This window comes from Pinus tabuliformis, chromosome 1_2, assembly GCF_031772625.1.
Source record: "Pinus tabuliformis cultivar Carrire ecotype Pingquan chromosome 1_2, CPIR1, whole genome shotgun sequence".
Taxonomy (NCBI): Eukaryota; Viridiplantae; Streptophyta; class Pinopsida; order Pinales; family Pinaceae; genus Pinus; species Pinus tabuliformis.
The window spans coordinates 636824446-636843888 of record NC_142298.1 but is presented as its reverse complement, the minus strand read 5'-3'; the positions used below and the strand labels follow the sequence as shown (position 1 = coordinate 636843888).

Genomic DNA, 19443 nt, shown 5'->3' with positions numbered 1-19443 from the left:
GAAATTTCTAAGTCTAAGACGTTAGAAATCCATACTGCATTATCTGGTTTATTTTCTCCTACTTGTTCTTTTCATTAACAATTTATCTATAAATATAAATATTGAAAATAAACACAAATGCAAGCTTAACTAATATACAGATCAACAACTGAAATAAATAAGACAAACACATAAGGGATACTGTTATTTTTGGATAATCGTCCCCGGAAAAACTCAATTCGAGAAAAACGGTGCAGCAGATATGAGGGTTTTAATATTATGTAGTTTTTGAATACAACTAGGGTGCCAAAAATGGCTCACCCAACAGAGAATGCCCCCGGCAGTAGTACCTGTCCTCAAAGATAGATATTCTAACTGATCAATCACCGGATGACCAATTCCACAGAAACTAAAATCTTATTAAGTTTGATATCTATGAATTCCTTGTATAGAATATCATTGTAAATGGGTGGATGAGATGAATTTAGGAGTTTTGGAATCGGTGCAATAAAAGTATCCATTGATGGACCACATGCTGTGACCACTGATAATCTCTCTTTTTGTAATTTGCCACAACTCTATGCATTGCACTCTTGTACTTTCCATTGCTCAATATCTGCTCAAAATTACAATATAATTATTATTAGTATAAACATATTTAAATATGACACACCTACATGAAAAATAATTGAGAAGAGGTAAATAGAAATAACCTGTATTGTGTCACCAAGATTGATGACCAATGTATTGGGTGTAGGTGTAATATGAACCCAATGATCCTCATGCCAAATTTGCAGACAACGTTATCCTGCATTAGAAGGGTGATGCCCCAAGGATCTGAATGTGCTTGTAAACCAAGGGCCAAATCTGGATTGGGCAAGTAGGGTAGAAATTGCATCCCATGATTTGAGAATGATCCCCAAACAAATTGTTTATATATTCAACACTCACTCCTAAGCTTTCTGATATTGCTCCCAGTAGTGCCTTTGCAAGCTTCCCAATTTCAGTACAATATTGTGTGAAAAACTCAATTCGAGAAAAACGGTGCAGCAGATATGAGGGTTTTAATATTATGTAGTTTTTGAATACAACTAGGGTGCCAAAAATGGCTCACCCAACAGAGAATCAGTAGTACCTGTCCTCAAAGATAGATATTCTAACTGATCAATCACCGGATGACCAATTCCACAGAAACTATGGCATCTTCCACTGCTCTGTGTCACTTTGTAGGGACTTTGTCACCCTTCTCGACTCACCAACACTCAGTCTGCCCCATGAAAATTCTTTCAGCGCTGCCTCTTGGTCCTGCATCATCTTTTCTTGCCTCTGCACAGCTACTGAAGCCTCTGTGTTAGCTCTCAAATGCTCTGTGTCACCCATGTTGGCCTCTTCAGCCTTTGCATAGCTCCCAGCTGCCTTTGCATAACACTTAGTTGACTCTGTGCCAGCCTCTCTAGGCTCTGCGTTTTCTCTCTGGCACTATCTCTGCCTCTCTAATATGCATTCTTGGCCTCATTCTGAACTACCCCTCACTGCAATAAATCACTAGCTCGATTCTCTCAACAAACCCCGCTCCAGAAAATCAAAGTGACTGATCAATATGTTGTATCTCCAAATGACCCTCAAGCCTCCTCTTATACTTTCTTTTTGAGTCTTCAACGGCTGGGATTAAGTCCCTAATCAATAAATAAGATTAGGTTTTTCTTGGTCCATGTCATTTAGAACATTCTCACCCAGTTTTATATTAATACCCATTAATATTTTAATTTTCTTAAGTTTAGATTTAGGAATCTTATTAAAAATATTAATTATTTTAATATCTTTCCAACTGGGTGGAATTTCCCAAAACCATTTCTGGGTCTTTGAGACCTTATGTGCCTTAGCCTCTCTACCAATTTTCATGGCTAGAGCACATCAGATGCTACCAAAAATCAACATACATGTCGTGCATGTGGTGTTGTCTACGTCTAGTGTTGTCTACACATTGTACATGTGGTGTTGTGTACATGTTATACAGGTGGTGTCGTGTACATGTAATGTTGTGTACACATTATGCAAGTGATGTTGTGTACATGTAGTACTATGTACATTTACATGCGGTATTATGTGCATGTCATACATGTTGTGTTGTGTACATGCAGTATTATGTGCATGTCATACATGTTGTGTTGTGTACATGCGGTATTATGTATGTGCATAGTGTAATCATGGCATCATGACATGTGTATTTGTTGTGTTGTACTCTGTGTATGTGTATGTATATGTATTGTGTTGTACATCGGGTGTAGGCATATGTATTGTGTTGTGGTGTACATTGGATGTAGGTGTATGTATTGTGTTGTGTTTTATATCGAGTGTAGGTGTATGTATTATGTTTTGGTGTACACCGAATGTAGGTTTATGTATTGTGTTGTGTTGTACACTGGGTGTAGGTGCATGCATTGTATGTCAGGTATAGGTGCATGTGTTGCATGGAATTGTATGTCACGTGTGGTTGTATGTGTGTGATGCACACTATATGTATGCACACATGGTTTAGGAGAAGGCATTGGTTATTTGTCTGGTATGGCAACTAATCCGGTGTGTATATAGAATAAGGACAAAGGTAGAAGCTAAGGACTGATTAAAGGATAAGTATCAATATTTCATTTCAGTTTTATTATGCATGTGATTTATGATTCTGGTCTATGATGATTACATGTGATCTATGATTCTGGTTTATGATGGTTACATGTGATTTATGATTTTGATTTATGATGGTTTTTTTTAGCTAACCTGATGTGATATGCTTATACATGATGATTTGGTGAAAGATGCTAGTTTGACTTATTGAGACAGGAAGTAAACAGAATTGTAAGTGTACTTATGACAAGCTACCAATGAGTTATGTTTTGAAGTTATTTTAATTTATTTTGAATCTAATAGAAATTATGTTCTTGGTGCAGGAAGGCACAGAAATGCTCAGTTGGGTGGTCAAAACTAACAAAAAGCATTAGCAGCAATGACAAAAGAAATTGGAACATGCAACAGTATGTTGGTAAAGCACTTCAGGAGCAGGGCCATTATGGGACACTGGCACCCAATAGTATCCATCGATTTCCATGAGAATGCTATGATTGGTATGATGGTTTTGAGGCAGTTATATGCCTTGGTTTTGTATCTTCCGATGCGAGGAAGTCTTGGCAAGGGATGGATCACCCACGATATGGGATGTAGAGGAACTTGGAAGTTGAGTGGCTGCAGGAAAGGGGGTGACCAGATTGCCCGAGGGACTGTGTAGCAGAGAAGGAAATGTCAAAGATATATTTGTTTTAGTCATTAGCATTGCCAGATGGAATCAAATGCACATTGGAAATGTGCCCTGGAACAATGAGTCGGTAATTGTTCACTAAAAGGACAAGTGGTTTAGGATTATAGCACTAGACATTGGATGCAATTTGATTGTGGCAATGGATTTTGGATTTCCTGGGAAGGACATGAATCATGGTATTACTTTGAGGGTGGAGGTTTGAGTCTTTGGATTCCCTTGTTACAGATGTAGACATAATATCCTTTTATTTTCTGGTTTAGCAAATGTGAATATATGTATATGTGGTTATTGGAAATACTGTAATGATCTATGTTATAAAGCTCCAATAAGAGGTATGGTTGTTATCATGTCATGTTATTATGATGCTTTTCTTTTGAGCAGGTCTTTCATTGTAAATACTCCAATGAGCTAAGTTATAAAGCTCCATGGGAAGTATGTTTTATTTTCAGTGGTTTTTCTCAAGTCTTGGTGTGGTTTAACACTGAGGATGGTGTTACACAAGGGGGAGGGTTCTGCGATAGGTTTGGTGAAAAGTCCATGTAATAAAAGTTAATAAAGGCAAAATAAGGCCATAGGTAAGGGACACGTATTCCAGACTGAATGTTGGGAAAAGATATGCTAGTGGGCATTACTGGATGTGTTTATGGCTAAGGAAATTGGCAAATGTGAAGGCATTGAAAGGAAAAAAGGAATTTTTGACACATTTAATTATGAAAATAAAGGAAAATAGGAGACAATTAAGGTGAAAGGTCACAGGTTGCATGTGAGGAGGAAAATTAAGGAAAATAATGGAAATTGAAGAAAATAAAGGCCTCATTAATAGAAAGGCTTCTAAGGATCATATGGCAATCTTGGTCAGTTCAGGTTTGGAGCTCTCTCATTATTCTCTCTCTCTCTCTCTCACTCTTGGACAATTAGAGTTCTCTTGGACCATTCTAGCCTTGGAGCAAGGAAGGAAAGAAAGTAAAGGGAAAGGAAGGAAAACAAGGATCAAGGAAGGAAGAGTAGGATTAGGCAGCTTCAACAGGAATACTTGGAGGTAACATATTTCATTTGTGGTTTCCTAGCTCATTTTGACATGCATGGATTTTCATGTTGGTGTATTGTTCCCTTGCTATATGTGGCATGGTTTTGTCGGGTTATGGAAGTGGTTTTTATCCTAGCCTTGCCTTTTTCCAGATGCCATGGTGTGTTGGGATGTTTATCTCAGTTTTGATCTTTGGATTTTCCAGATGGATTTCGAAATCCGGGGCAGAGGTGGTCTTATGGTTCATTCCCAAAGGCCTAGGAATCCCTTAATCGGTTTTGGCGGGATACACGATAAAGTCTGAGGGAGGAGTCTCAGTTTAGTGCCTAGTGATCCGCATTTGGATTGCAGTAAACCCTGAGAGACTGGTCTCAGGTTAGGGCCTAATGATCTGTCATTAGATTGTGGTAAATCCTTGGAGACAAGAAGATGAAAATTCCTCAGGGATAGTGATGGATTCTTGATGGAATTCGAAGTTCGGTTCAGTTTTGTGATTAGATCATTGATTTGGTGTGATCACGGTTTAGTGAGGGTGGAGGTGGTTTAACCTCTGAATTCCCTTGGTTTCTTTTGGATTGGTTTATCCATAAGATCCCACATTCATGCTTGGAATGTGGCACGGGGGTGATGAGATGAAAGAAAGATTTGGCTCAACCATGTCTACAGTCAGGTGGTACGTGGAAGTCCCAAACCTGGTCGAATTTTCCTATGATTAATGAAATATAATTTCTCTTGCTTTTGTACTTGTTTATATGTGGATTTAATTGTTGTTATATCTTTTTTATTTCCATGCTTTTATGTTGGTTATAAGCATGGTTAATTGGATGTTTCATGTCATGGTTACTTCATGTATTTACATGTAATGGTTAAATGATGGATGCAAGACCTAATTGATGTTAAAATATTTCAAGGGAGAAGGTAGTGATCCCTCTTGTCATGTTTCATTGGAGTTTTCAGGCATTCATGCTCTGTCTTGTATCCTAGACCTGTAGATTGCATTGATGTCAATTGTTTGACAGAATGTCAGTGCCAGTTGAGGATGGTCAAGCCTATTCCTGGAGTTGATTTTTGGTTTATTATTCTTGTCATCGTGTGGTTGATGGATTCTGAGAGTTACATCAAGTTTTTGGAAATGGCCAAAATTCTGGGCTAAAAATGTGCCTTAAATTCGACGGATGCTGACACAAGTTTGCTGGTAGGAGTCCTTGGACAGAGGCATGCAAGCTTGTGGGAGAGTCCAGAGGTCCCTAGACATTGGCATTCCCATAGCATGAGAATGTTGAGAGGTCAAAAGGTCAAAGAAACTCAGTGAGATCCAAGGGAAGGATGTCTGAGTGGTTTAGATAGCTCCTGGGAGTTATGTTGCTCATATGGAAGGTATGGTTGATGTGTTTATGTCAATTCCATTTCCTTAAGGTCACCAAGGAGATTGAATCATATCATAGTAGCCTCTTGTCACATGTTTACCCCGATTGGATGGTTACTTGGGTAGATGTGGGAGGAGGATGTTACATTATGGTTTTAGGGAGACACAAGGATGATTTTTACATGTTTGATGTTGTATACTTGTGGATATTGGTATGTTATATATGTGTGGTTTTATGATGGCGGTGTTCTTAATGATGTCATATTTAATTATATTTTGTTACATGGGAGTTTAAGATGAATAGAAATATATTATGGATATAGTCATCAAAACCATATACTAATTTAAAATTAATTAATTAAAATGACCCATTCTTAATGCCTTCTTCTGAATTAAAAGAGAAAAGATTTTTAAAATAACACACACATTAGTAATGAGATAAATTTTCCCTCCAACTACCTAAGGGAGGTATAAAAATAAATATAAGACACATAAGGGAGGATAGAAAATTCTAGTGAGGAAAGGTATGCATAAGTTTTAAATTTTTCATTTTTCTTTTGATTCATTTATTCTAGAGTACTAGAGCTTACCTTTTTTGGTGACAACAAAAATCCTTTCTCAAGTGACAAGGAGAAAGTGAGCTCATCAAATTTTTGGTTCTTTTATAAACCTTGTTGTTTATTTCTTGCATTAATTAGTGATATTATAAGGTATGGTATTTCAACATATCGTACATTTTCTTTTTAGAAAACATTGTTGTTAAAATCTTATTGAATGAGTCCAATTTGCCTAGCAATTTGTTTTTCTTAATTATTTGCCATTACAAGTGTCTATGTATGAATTTTGTTCCATTTTGTTCCATATTAGAAATTTTTAGGTTGATTTATGGTCCTAAATTTTGCAAAAATCAATCGAAATAGTATGGTATACTCTCACTTTTATATTTCCTCCAAGAAGTTTACTTTATATTCCTAATTTCTAGGAGAAGATTTCTTTGATGTTATTGGCTAAAAATTATCACGCTTGATAAGATACCTGTGTAGTCTTATGGTTGGAATGGCATGATCTTTTAAAACTCAACATAAAAATTGATCATTTGGTTGTTGTTAGTATTTTCTTAATTTGAGTTTATTTATTTTTAGCAATGTATATGGTTGTTTATAATGTTGTTTTTCTGCTTATTATTATTATAAACAAATTTTCTTTGTTTTATTGTACGAATTCGTTGTAAATAGTGGAATTTATTTTTGGGCATAAAACTCAAGTCTAGTCCCACGATCTCACTAGTGTCGTGAGATTCGAGGTTGTCAGCAACAAAGGCTAAGGAATTTTTCTCATCAACATATTGTATTGTCATCCCATTTTAATATGTAGAAATGAACTTAGTTATTATATTTATGAATTTGGTAGATCTTATTAAGATAAAAATATATTGTAAACATAGTAGCATTGTGTTCATTAACGAAAGAGAAATCTATATGTAATATAATATAGTAGCGAAAGATCAATCTTATACTTCTAAAAGATGAACATTATAATATTGAAATAAACATACGTAAGGAGAAGTTGGTATTATATTTTTAACAAATGTTAAAATAAATATAACTTGTAGGCAGTATTTTATATTATTGATGGCTAATTTATAATTTATCTTGTTTTAGAGCATTTTTTCTTATTTCAAGATTGGTACTTAGTTTAAAGAAGGTTATGAACACTATTGTATATTAACCTAGTAGAGAGAATGAATGAGGCCCACATGCATAAAGGTAAGCAACTTGGATATTTGATTTAAAGGTAAGTAACTTGGATACTTGATTGGAAACCTCTTGCTTGCTACATGCAACACTCTATCAATTGACCTAGCACACATGGCTATTGCAATCCATATTTATTCTTTGTATGATGTACATTATATTGCTATTCACTGTATAAGTATATCTTTATCCGATACTAATAAGTATTGGAAAATTATATATTTATGTGAGTGAGTGAATCAAGGGTTGGTTCATTATTTAAAATCTTATTAAGTTTGATATCTATGAATTCCTTGTATAGAATATCATTGTAAATGGGTGGATGAGATGAATTTAGGAGTTTTGGAATCGGTGCAATAAAAGTATCCATTGATGGACCACATGCTGTGACCACTGATAATCTCTCTTTTTTGTAATTTGCCACAACTCTATGCATTGCACTCTTGTACTTTCCATTGCTCAATATCTGCTCAAAATTACAATATAATTATTATTAGTATAAACATATTTAAATATGACACACCTACATGAAAAATAATTGAGAAGAGGTAAATAGAAATAACCTGTATTGTGTCACCAAGATTGATGACCAATGTATTGGGTGTAGGTGTAATATGAACCCAATGATCCTCATGCCAAATTTGCAGACCCCCAACGTTATCCTGCATTAGAAGGGTGATGCCCCAAGGATCTGAATGTGCTTGTAAACCAAGGGCCAAATCTGGATTGGGGCAAGTAGGGTAGAAATTGCATCCCATGATTTGAGAATGATCCCCAAACAAATTGTTTATATATTCAACACTCACTCCTAAGCTTTCTGATATTGCTCCCAGTAGTGCCTTTGCAAGCTTCCCAATTTCAGTACAATATTGTGCGTTAACCTCCCTGAAAAAATATTGTAATTCAAAAGAATATAATGTATTAGTTTCAACATACAATCAAATTTTGGAAAGGAAAGTATTCATTACTTTCTTATCATAAAAAGAAATTGTATTTATATTAAAATAATGTTGCCATAGTAAAATAATGTAGTTTTAAAATCGGGAAAGACAATAAACTTGTCAAAAAAATATTTGAGATAAACTTAATGAGAGCATGTAATTTTATTAAATTTTGTTTCCTGATGACATATATGTAAAAGAAAATATTTGTTAAGTCCCTGGATCATTTTATTGTTATTAATATATTATTATTGTCATAATGGTTTAAATATCCTTATTATTTATAACTATACCCTTTATCTCATGTATATATTGTGGATAAGATTTATAAATCATCAAAAAGTATTTGTAAATACAAGGTGTAAAGTAGGTAAGTAGGTATTCTCACTAGAAGTGTCATTTCTTTTCACCCACATTTTATCATTCTAAAGGCATGAAATTCATATTCTTTATATTTTCATGGTATTTGGGGTATTTAGTCCATAACATTTGGTATTCAAGCAGATGATCCTTGGTTTTCGCTTCTTTAAATGAGTCACCATACCATTTTATTTAAACATTTTTAAGTTTATCTTCAATGATACAAATTTCCAAGGTGAATGCAGGACAAAATGAAGTACATTAGGTCAATATTTTATATTTTGGTTTAAAATACTTTTGGAGATAGTGTAAATGGAAGTCGGATTCGAATAGTCTTAGAACTAGTCTCAAATAAGGGTTTTCAGTTAAATAATTATATGTGAAGCTAGCTAGCTCCAAAATGAGTGACAATAATTACATTGGAAATAATTTAGACTAAGGTGCTTTAGGACAAACTTGAAGACCTAGAAATTAAGTAGTTTCAACATGGTAGTCCATGCACTTTTTCTCTCCCAAAAACGAAAAAATAGTAAATTCTAGTAATTTGGCCATACATTTCTCTTAGAAGGTCCAAATTGCATGGGATTTGTGGCATATTGAAGAGAAAATATAAGAGTATTTTCCTGGAAAATTTTAGCATCAAAAAATTGGAATTTGGGAAGCTATAAAAATTAAAGTTTATCTAGAAGAATGGCTTTCAAAACTCTACATCTATCATGTCTAAATGTATAAGCCAAATGTATTTCCTTATCAAGAGAAAATAATGAAAATGTGGGATTTAATTTTTCCAATATGTAATAGAAAATGGTAAAGCATAGAAGCTACAAGGTTAAAGAACGTTGACATCTTAAATATGGTGTAAAAAAAGAATTTGATGATTTTAAAAATTATCACAAAAAAATATCAAAAATGAATTCAAAGAAATTGTCAACAAAGATCATCTTAGAGACCTGAAGAGTGGCCTTTTGACTGAGATAAGACTCTTTAGTTAATAATTAAAAATAATATTTATAATTTGATAAATATGTTTCTATTACTAATTCTAAACTTCAACAAGGAGAAGAATGAGAAACTGTGACAGAGACGGGATTTGGGAGGGGAAACCGAAAATGGCTGCCGCACCTGCAGCTCTTTCATCCGCAGCCGAAATCAATCGGATCCTTAAGCTTCCAGCCCTGGCTACGAAGCTGAACCAGATCAGCGAAAATGAGAAGGAAGGGTTTGCGCGATGGTTTCTCGCTACCACAGCGGCGAAGAAGAGAAGATTGAATGGGAAAAAGTGGATTTGGTTTGCAAGGAGGGCAACCCAAGAGACCTGACAAGCATAAGCCAAGTGGGAAGCAGGAATGGAGCGTACACGAAGGGAAGGGAGAGGGTTTATGCAGATATCTATTCTGCGTCTGTCCAGGCCCATGGTCACAGGGACTACGACATTTACAAGGCCGGATCTAGTAGCTTACACGCCCTAGACTCTACAACCTGTCACGCCATCAGATCCGAAGAGGAATTAGTCTCCCCACCCTACTGGCTCTGGTCCCAGACTACCTCGTCCCTGCTGGAGGACATGCCCGGATCTGGAGCGGGTGCTACACACAACCTGATCCCTCCCAAGGATGACCATGAAACTGATGGCGCATAGCAGATAGATGTAGCCCTTAAGGGCAGAGACTTTTATGTGCATGACTCTAGGGCGCCGGAGCTGAACAACTTCTGGGGGACCCGACACCATACCCTAGATCTGGTGCTTCTTGAAATCGCATGCGATCCGATATGGTTACGTAATGATGTAATCTTCACACTGTGATTGGAAGTTAGAGGTCTCTCATGACTGCGGCTTCCTTCTATGACTATGTTGATATGTCTCCCATGACAGTGTGAAGATACCACTACCTTCATTTGCTTACAGATATTTTTTGTCCTGCAAGGTATATCACCATGACTACCCCGCATATCATCACTGTCTAGCATTTCAATATATTGTAATGAGATCTGCGAATATATCTCTGTGTGGACAGCATATATATATTGCATATAGTTTCCAGATCTACACTGCCAAATCTTAGATCACACATGGCTTCATCGTTTCTGTCCTGCGTATATTTGTTGCATGAGGGTATCACTTAACTGTTTCCATATGTCATGAATATGAAGGGCTATATGACTGCATTATATATATGTGTTCCTTATATGTGACAGTCTAGCGTGAAGCGGATATTTAAATTGCGTTCACCATAATCCTGACTGCGTTGATGCACTGCGTACCACGCTGCTAGATCCATTATAGACGAAGTCTGATATATTACAGGGCGAGAGTGTCTCAACATGACTGCACCTAAACATGATGTAGTCAATACCCTTTTATGACTACGGCTAGGTTAGAACAGTGTATGACATATATCTTTTGCTTAAGGTCTCATCCATTAATTTGATAAGGTCTCCTAGCTATTCATACATTCATGACCTATGTATAGATGATTTCATCGCTGCTTCCAAGAACTGCGTATAAGAGGTCATCATGAACAGCGTATGAACAACTGCATATGTGACAGCGTATAAGTAGTCTTTATGCCTTGCATAGCTAGGGTAGGGCTCCTTCCATCTGCGGCTTCACCATGACCAGCGTGTAAGGTTATGACTGCATTGGATTTAGGGCATCATTAAACTAGGTCAACGTATTCCTTTTGTGGTTCTCCTTCTCCAAAATCCCAAGACGTGGAGAGGATATCACATCAAGAATGTGTGTCTAGAAATGACTTCAAGTCCTCAATATTTATACTAAATCATATATGATGAATAGTCATGACATTTGGGCTTCTTAAGCCTATGTAAGAGCTAGTCGGCTAGATAATAAAACCATAATCTAAATAAATTCATATCTCCATAAATACATATCGGAATCAAATGATCTTTGGATCAATCCTACACCTCTCGATGAGAGGGATCCAATGAAAATATTAGCGGCCATAAATAAGCTGACCCACATGGATTTTGGCCCTAGTTGCCAATTTAACACTCCCTCTCAACTAGGGAGAACTCCATCCGCTGATCCATAAGTCTGACTGTACTATCTTTGTCATCAATGCCCTGCATTGCTCTGCCTAGCTCTTCTCAGCTCTGCTCAACTTTGCTGGCTCTGCTAGCTCTGCTCTACTCTGCCCAGCTCTGCTCTGCTCAACTTAACTTTGTTGAACTATGAAGAAGAATAATTGATCGAGAATGTCTCATACCATTCTCCATTGACCCAAAGTCAATCTCAGAGTGCGTACCACTCGTCCTAGACCAGTCTCAACCAACCCGAAGTCAGCTTCAAAGTAAGTACCACTCCTACCACTAGTCGCAGTCTCAGAGAGTGTACCACTAGTCCCAGACCAGTCTCAACCAACCCGAAGTTAGCGTCATAGTATGTACCACTCTCACTGGTCCTATACCAATACTGCACTGACATGAAGTCAGTCTCAGAGTATGTACCACTGGTCTCAGACCAGTATTGGAGGCTCAGAGAGTGTACCACTGGTCCTAGACCAATCTCAACCGACCTGAAGTCAGCGTCATAATATGTACCACTCTCACTAGTCCCAGACCAGTCCTGCACTGACACAAAGTCAGTCTTGGAGTATGTACCACTGGTCCCAGACCAGTCTCAGCCGACTCGAAGTCAGCGTCATAATATGGTACAACTCCTACCACCGGTCCCAGACCAGTAACATTGATCCCAGATCAATGGAGTTCATCCTAGTGTAGGGAGTACAGTAGACACAACGATGCGTCCATCGGTACTACTATGGTCCCTAACTTCATTTCCCTGCTCATTGATCAGATGAGAGGTACTTCCCATGAGTCCCAGACTGCATCGGTAGGATGCCTCGACAGGAGAACTAATCAATCTTGTCCTCACAGGAGAACACATCAATCCTGCTACAATTTCCATGGAAAACACATCAATCTATGCCTCATAGGAGAAAACATCAATCTTGCTACAATCGCCATGGAGAACATATCAATCCAGGCATCACAGGAGAACACATCAATCCTACTACACAGGAGAATGAATCATCCTGTTCCACAAGAGAGCGAATCATCTTGTCCCCCAAGAGAGCAAATCATCTTGTTTCAATGTGCACCACCAGGGGAGGGTGAGTCACCATGTGGTCGTATCTTGCTCCAGTAAGAACCGCAAGCCCCCCAGAGGTCAATGTATGTAGGACCCTTTTACAAAGGTCTCTCGGCGGGAAAATCACAAATTTGATCTTTCCCTGAGGTTCTAACCTGTACATCATCTCAGTGTGATGGAGCCTCCTTGCTCATCGACTTACCATATCCCAGATAAGGCAGTATCTGATGTCTATCTGCTAGAGCAATCATTGAATAGGGCATTCCTCAATAGTTGAATCCCACCTCTGGTTGTCACAGAGAATCACAGTGTTATTCATCATGTGTGCTCACTAAAGAGCTTCCACAGCCAAGCAACTTCATACGAGGTCATACTCGTAGTTATGTATCCGGTCTCGACGGTACTTATAACAACCGATTTCTGCTTCCTGCTCATCCATGATATCAAAGCAAAATCCAAAGAGAACCAGCTTTGAGAAGTGCTCTCGTGATTCTCCACAATGCTTTCCCAGTCAGCGTTCGAATAATCATGCAGTTTTCATATTTCCGGCAGTGTATCTCAATCCATGAGAGATTGTGCCCCGAAGATATATCAGAGGATTCTTGGCACCAATCCAGTGAGGCTCAACCAAATATGAGCTCACCATGCTAACTGCAAGACATATGTCCGGACAGAAGTTCACCAAGAACATCAACGTGATTGAGTTTATGAAACTCAGAGGCATTTCCAAAATCTAGTCCCACACACTACCATATAGTTTTTGAAAGTTACTATCCTTGAGGTAGTCATAGGCTTGCAATTTATCATTCCACATACGGAATCCAACTCCCTCTATCTTCTACAAATGAGAGGGTCCGTACCTATCAGACATAGGTGTCGGTATGATAGGTCTGTCATCCACAACCTTCAAATGGTTTGGATTGATTTCACTCCTAGTGAATCTCAGCTTCATCAGACAGTTGCTGATCCTCTCATACTATTCTCAGGATGTCTTGCTTCAAGCCATAGAGGGCTCTGCATGCATGAGATTCTCGATCATGAATCAAACTCCTCAGGTTGTTCCAAACCTGTGGACCTGTGGCATGAGGGGGATGGTACATCTCAGACATGTACCTTCATGCTCCTTTTGAATTTAGGCTTCCCTGTCACCATCTTTCTGACAGACCTCCAGTTCTATGTGTCAATGGATTTCTTGTAACTTAATACAACCCTCAATTCAAAAGCATCTTTGAAAATTATATTTTTTAAACACGTACCTTTCCATCAATGAATGACACCTAAAAGCCTTCAACTTCCATTCTTGGGGTTCCTTGCTTCCTTGAAGGGTCAGTCGTGTCCTTAATGACCTGCATCTCTGTCATTCAGACACTCCTTCGTATAAGGGCCGCTACGTCATTCTGATAACATTCTCTGCTTCGACTTCACTCTAGGTGAATTATGAGGAACCCATTGATCTTTTTGTCTTGTCTGTCATTGGTGATTGCTCTTTCACTCTTGCTTGGGCATTTTCTTCACCTCAGCTCTGATACCAATTCTATGCTAGAGCAATTTATTTAATTTCTTTTCCATATCAGCATAATGTAAACTGTAGATAGAACATAAATATAAATCGCAGAAGACAAGCCAATACAAGAGGACACAAGATGTGGCACAAGCCAGGGACAAACCCCACAATGTGTGGGAAAACCCTTTGATCAAATATTCTTGTATATTCAAAGTTCAGCAGAGAAAGAGAGAGAGCAAGATAGTATATTTACAATAGAAGTCAACACTTTTACTTGTCTAAATCTAAGCATAGATCATCTCCTATAACGATGAGATCAGTTGAAGACATTCTACTTCAACTGATACCTATCATCGTGTTGCATCTGGTCCTCTAGTTGCACCACTGCATACTACACCATGCTGCACTAAACATGATAATCATCATGCTACCCATGTCCATGATTTTATCATGCTGCCCTTCATATTCATGATCTTATTATGTTGCCCATACTAATATGCATCATCATCAAGTTGTTGTCCTTACAGATGTGTATCTAGAGAGTAGGTCAAGACAAGGAGTGTCCCTTCAAGATTCTTGTCTTCACAAGTATACCTAAGACAGCGTATCTCCATGACTGTGCATAAGGTGTCTACGTTACAGTGTATAGATATATCCATGACCTGCATATAAATGTTGCCATGGCCTGCAAATAAATTATTCCATGGCCTATATATAAATTCCATGGCTGCGTATATGTATCTCAATGCCCTGCGTATAAGTTTTCTCCTTTACATTGTTAAGGGCATCACGTGGCTGTAGTTTAGGGTTTTGTAATGATGTCATCTTCACACTGTGATTGGCAGTTATAGGTTTCTCATGACTGCGGCTTCCTTCTATGACTACGTTGATATGTCTCCCATGACAATGTGAAGATGCCACTGCCTTCATTTGCTTGCAGATCTTTTTTGTCGTGCGAGGTATATCACCATGACTGCCCTACATATCATCATTGTCCAGCATTTCAATATATCGTAATGAGATCTGTGAGATATATCTCTGTGTGGACAGCATATATATATTGTGTATAGTTTCCAGATCTACACTACCAGATCTCAGATCACACACGGCTTCATCGTTTCTGACCTGTGTATATTTGCTGCGTGAGGGTATCACTTAACTGTTTCCGTACGTCATGAATATGACGGGCTATACGACTGCATTATATATATGCATTCCTTATATGTGACAGTCGAGCGTGAAGTGGATATTTAAATTGCGTTCACCATAATCCTGACTGTGTTGATGCACTGCGTACCACGCTGATAGATCCATTATAAACGGAGTTTGATATATTACAGGACGAGAGTGTCTCAACATGACTGCACCTAAACATGGTGTAGTCAATACCCTATTATGACTGCGGCTAGGTTAGAACAACGTATAATAGTGTATGAAATATATATTTTGCGTAAGGTCTCATCCATTAATTCCATAAGGTCTCCCAGCTGTTCATACATTCATCATGAATAAAATATGAACAACTGCGTATGTGATAGAGTATAAGTAGTCTTTATGCCTTGTGTATAGTTGAGGTAGGGCTCCTTCCATCTACGGCTTCACCATGACCAGCATGTAAGGTTATGACTGCGTTGGATTTAGGGCATCATTAAACTAGGTCAACGTATTCCTTTTGTGACTCTCCTTCTCCAAAAACCCAAGACGTGGAGAGGAGATCACATCAAGAATGTGTGTGTAGAAATGACTTGAAGTCCTCTATATTTATACTAAATCATATATGATGAATAGTCATGACGTTTGGGCTTCTTGAGCCTACGTAAGAGCTAGTCGGCTAGATAATAAAACCATAATCTAAATAAATTCATATCTCCATAAATACATATCAGAATTGAATGATATTTGGATCAATCCTACACCTCTCGACAAGAGGGATCCAATGAAAATATCAGCTGCCATAAATAATCTGATCCACATGGATTTTGGCCCTAGTTGCCAATTTAACAAGAACGAGTTGGACGGGTTGCATGACTCATGCCTTCCATTGGTTGTTTTCTTTTTCTTGATTCGGCTACTAATTCTGGTTCTGATGGCGCTACCAAATATGCTTCATCCCCCCCTAATGCCATGTCAATATCAAAATCAACATCAAATTTAGGATCTTCAGTCTCCCCCACCCATTTTTATGTTGGATCAATATCGTCCAACACAATGGGATCTAGATCAGGTATTTTGTTCATCATGTGGTTGCGACTTAGTCAAAGGTTGTATTGCATGAAGACAAGATCATTTAATAATTTTTCTTCCAAATTATTTCTCTTCTTCATGTGAATGCACTCAAAAACAGACCAATTGCGCTCACAACTTGAAGCACTGCAAGTTTGGTTGAGGACTCTAAATGCAGACTTTTACAATTGAGGACATTGGCTACCAAATGAATCCCACCAATGTGCTACAAAGAAAAAGACATTAATTAGTAACTTTTTCATTTCATTACTTATTTATAAGTATTTACATACAATTTGAATTGCAAATTTGTAAACAATTGAACTTTAAGAGAAAAACAAATTGGAATTTCTTACCTAGTTGATCCACATCTCTTGCCATCTTTGCCAAGTTTTTTCCAAAGGTACCAGTTGCCATACTAAAAAGAGCAAGTTGTCTATGTATTTCCAACGGGTCTACATAAATTGGTACCATGCATTCTAAGCAATCATAATATCCATCTCTGATCTCCCCACCCTGCAGATCTCCTAGTCGAACTTTACAATGATACTTTGGGATCAAAATTACACAGGTGCATGTATAGGATGATGGAGTTGATTGTTCCATATGTTAGCAATGATCTCCCATATATGCCCATATTTAGCCAACTTATCCATGTAAGTTTCACGTATCTGCTCCTTTTCTGATCCATAGCCTCATAAATGTATCCCATTGCAATTTTTTTCCCATCCACCATTCGTAGCAACTTAATAAGGGGCTCGTAATTTTCACAAACTCTATAAACATTTTCCAAAAAATTTTGTTAAATTTGGTTTTTTTGGTCTCTTTCCCATCTTTTGTATGAGCCCACCGAGATTCAGTCCAATCATCAGAAGAAAATATTTTCTGCAAGTTTTTTTGTTGCAAATTGATACATTGTAATGTGAGGAATTGAGTCGCAAATCTTGTAATTGCAGGCCTAACAAGCTCTTTTCCCCTAGTGTTTTTCCTCATTAGGCTCAATACCCATGAGTGGTTGTAGATGTATTTTGTAATGCACTTGGCATTCTCAACAATGTTTTGTACCCACTCCATTTTGCCTATGTCCTCAAGCATGAGGTCTATGTAATCTGCAACACATGGAATCCAAAATATGGTCTTATATTTGGACTCAAGCTTCTTTCCAGCAAGAACATAGTTTAAGGCATTATCTGTGATGAACTGTACACCATTTTTCTCCCCCACTGCCTAAATATTCTCATCCAAAAGCTCAAATAGAATGGTTTCAGATGCATCAACAGATCTCAAAAACATGGTTGGTTGAGGGAAAGAAACAATGAAATTAATGATAGTTCGGTTCTTTCCATTAGTCCATCCATCTGACATGATGGAACAACCTATTTTGAGACATGACCCTTTATACTCAGCCAAATACTCATCAATGGAAGAAATATCTTTTTTCAAAAGAGCTCCCCTCATGTCATGCATAGTAGGGCCTTTGCAGCCCTTTCCTGTAGCTATAATGGAGTCCCACATAGCTTGGTAATAAGGTGAGAGAGAAAAATTAATGGGATATTTGAATCATACCACCATATAGAAATGTATCGGAAAGAAGATTATTTATATTGTTTTTTCCAATGTTCATCCAAAGTGGGTTGACGACTTGGATGGGAGGAATTGGGATTAGCAGAGGTAGTGGTGGTAGAGGATGAGAAATAAATATGGATGTTCAGCCTCTTTGTTCCTTTATATTATTGGCCTTGATTATAATAACCAAGAGCGAGAGGAACATGGTGAAAGGGGTCATTTGTGGAAGGGATAAAAGAGGAGTCTTGAATCTCAAAATCATCATACCCACTCTCTTTCATGTCCTTTAATATGTCCCGTTTTGTTACAATTTCTTCTTTGATAACCTTCTCTTTAGCCTTATTCTCCTCAATCTTCTCAAACTTGGCAAGGTATTATGCCCTAAAAGGACCTAACACTTCCTTTGGTTCTTCACATGGGTTTACTTGGCCTCTTATCCTAGCAAATTGTTGTTTCAACATGAGAATACCCCCACCTCTAATAGATTTATTGCAAAATTTGCATATCATTTTCCATCAATCACATCACAATGAGCCCATGCAGTGTCCTTGGATTTGGGAGCAATGGTGACTAGAAATAATTGAAATTTGAAAAGAAATCTACGAATAAAAAAAATTGCAACTAAGAAAATTGGAAAGCCTAAGAAAAATTTAGGAAAAAAATGCATATTTAGCCTACAAAATTTGATAGCATAGAAGTAGAGATTTGATAGCATATAACACATAAAAAATTAAATACATGGACAACAGAGAAATATGGAAATTTTCAAGTGAAAATCCCTTCCTGGAAATGCAAAATAGCTTCCTTAGACTCCTCTTGAATATTCCAACTCTACTAATAGCTCCAAACTATCTCCAAAATAGCTTCAATTCCAACTCCAAGTCTCCAATATGACTACTCCAACAAAAACTCAACAGTCTCCAAGCTCCCAATGAAACTCACAAAAACTCCAAATGAGATGTGTGAGGGAAATGAGGGGGGTGTCCTCCTTTTATTGGCTTGGAGAGGGTATTTTTGGAGTGAAACAACCCTTATTTTGGCACTAAACCACCTAAGAAGCCTCTAAACACTAGCATGGTGGGTCCATGATAGTCATGGCAGTGAACCAATCGGTTTATGATAGAATCGGTTGGTTTACCAATAAACCGGCTGGTTCTGTCATAAAACGGCGATTTAGGTCTGGTTTATGTGGAAAAAAGGTGAAACCGGCTCATGAACCTAGTTTTTTGCCTGATCCGGCTTGATTTTCCAGTGAACTGACTAGTTCAACGGGTTTCCAGTTCATACCGACTGATTTTTAAA

General features: G+C 37.6%; 1 protein-coding gene and 1 long non-coding RNA gene across 2 annotated transcripts in view; both read right to left on the bottom strand.

Moving 5' to 3' along the window:
* Positions 1–558: 558 nt before the first annotated feature.
* LOC149207251 (uncharacterized) lies at positions 559–850 on the bottom strand. The gene is made up of 2 exons (XR_016251993.1): positions 693–850; positions 559–595 (listed from the first exon to the last, which is right to left on the bottom strand). It is a non-coding gene; the product is annotated as an uncharacterized LOC149207251 (long non-coding RNA).
* Positions 851–7443: 6593 nt separating this feature from the next.
* The window catches only part of LOC149207250 (protein DMR6-LIKE OXYGENASE 1-like), a 44157-nt gene continuing 32157 nt past the window's right edge, over positions 7444–19443 (bottom strand). Inside the window, exons 3-4 of the mRNA XM_089395673.1 lie at positions 8000–8321; positions 7444–7902 (exon numbers count right to left, since the gene is read on the bottom strand). Of these exons, the coding sequence (XP_089251799.1) occupies positions 7651–7902; positions 8000–8321 (574 nt within the window). The 3' untranslated portion in view covers positions 7444–7650. The remainder of the gene's footprint in view (positions 7903–7999; positions 8322–19443) is intronic.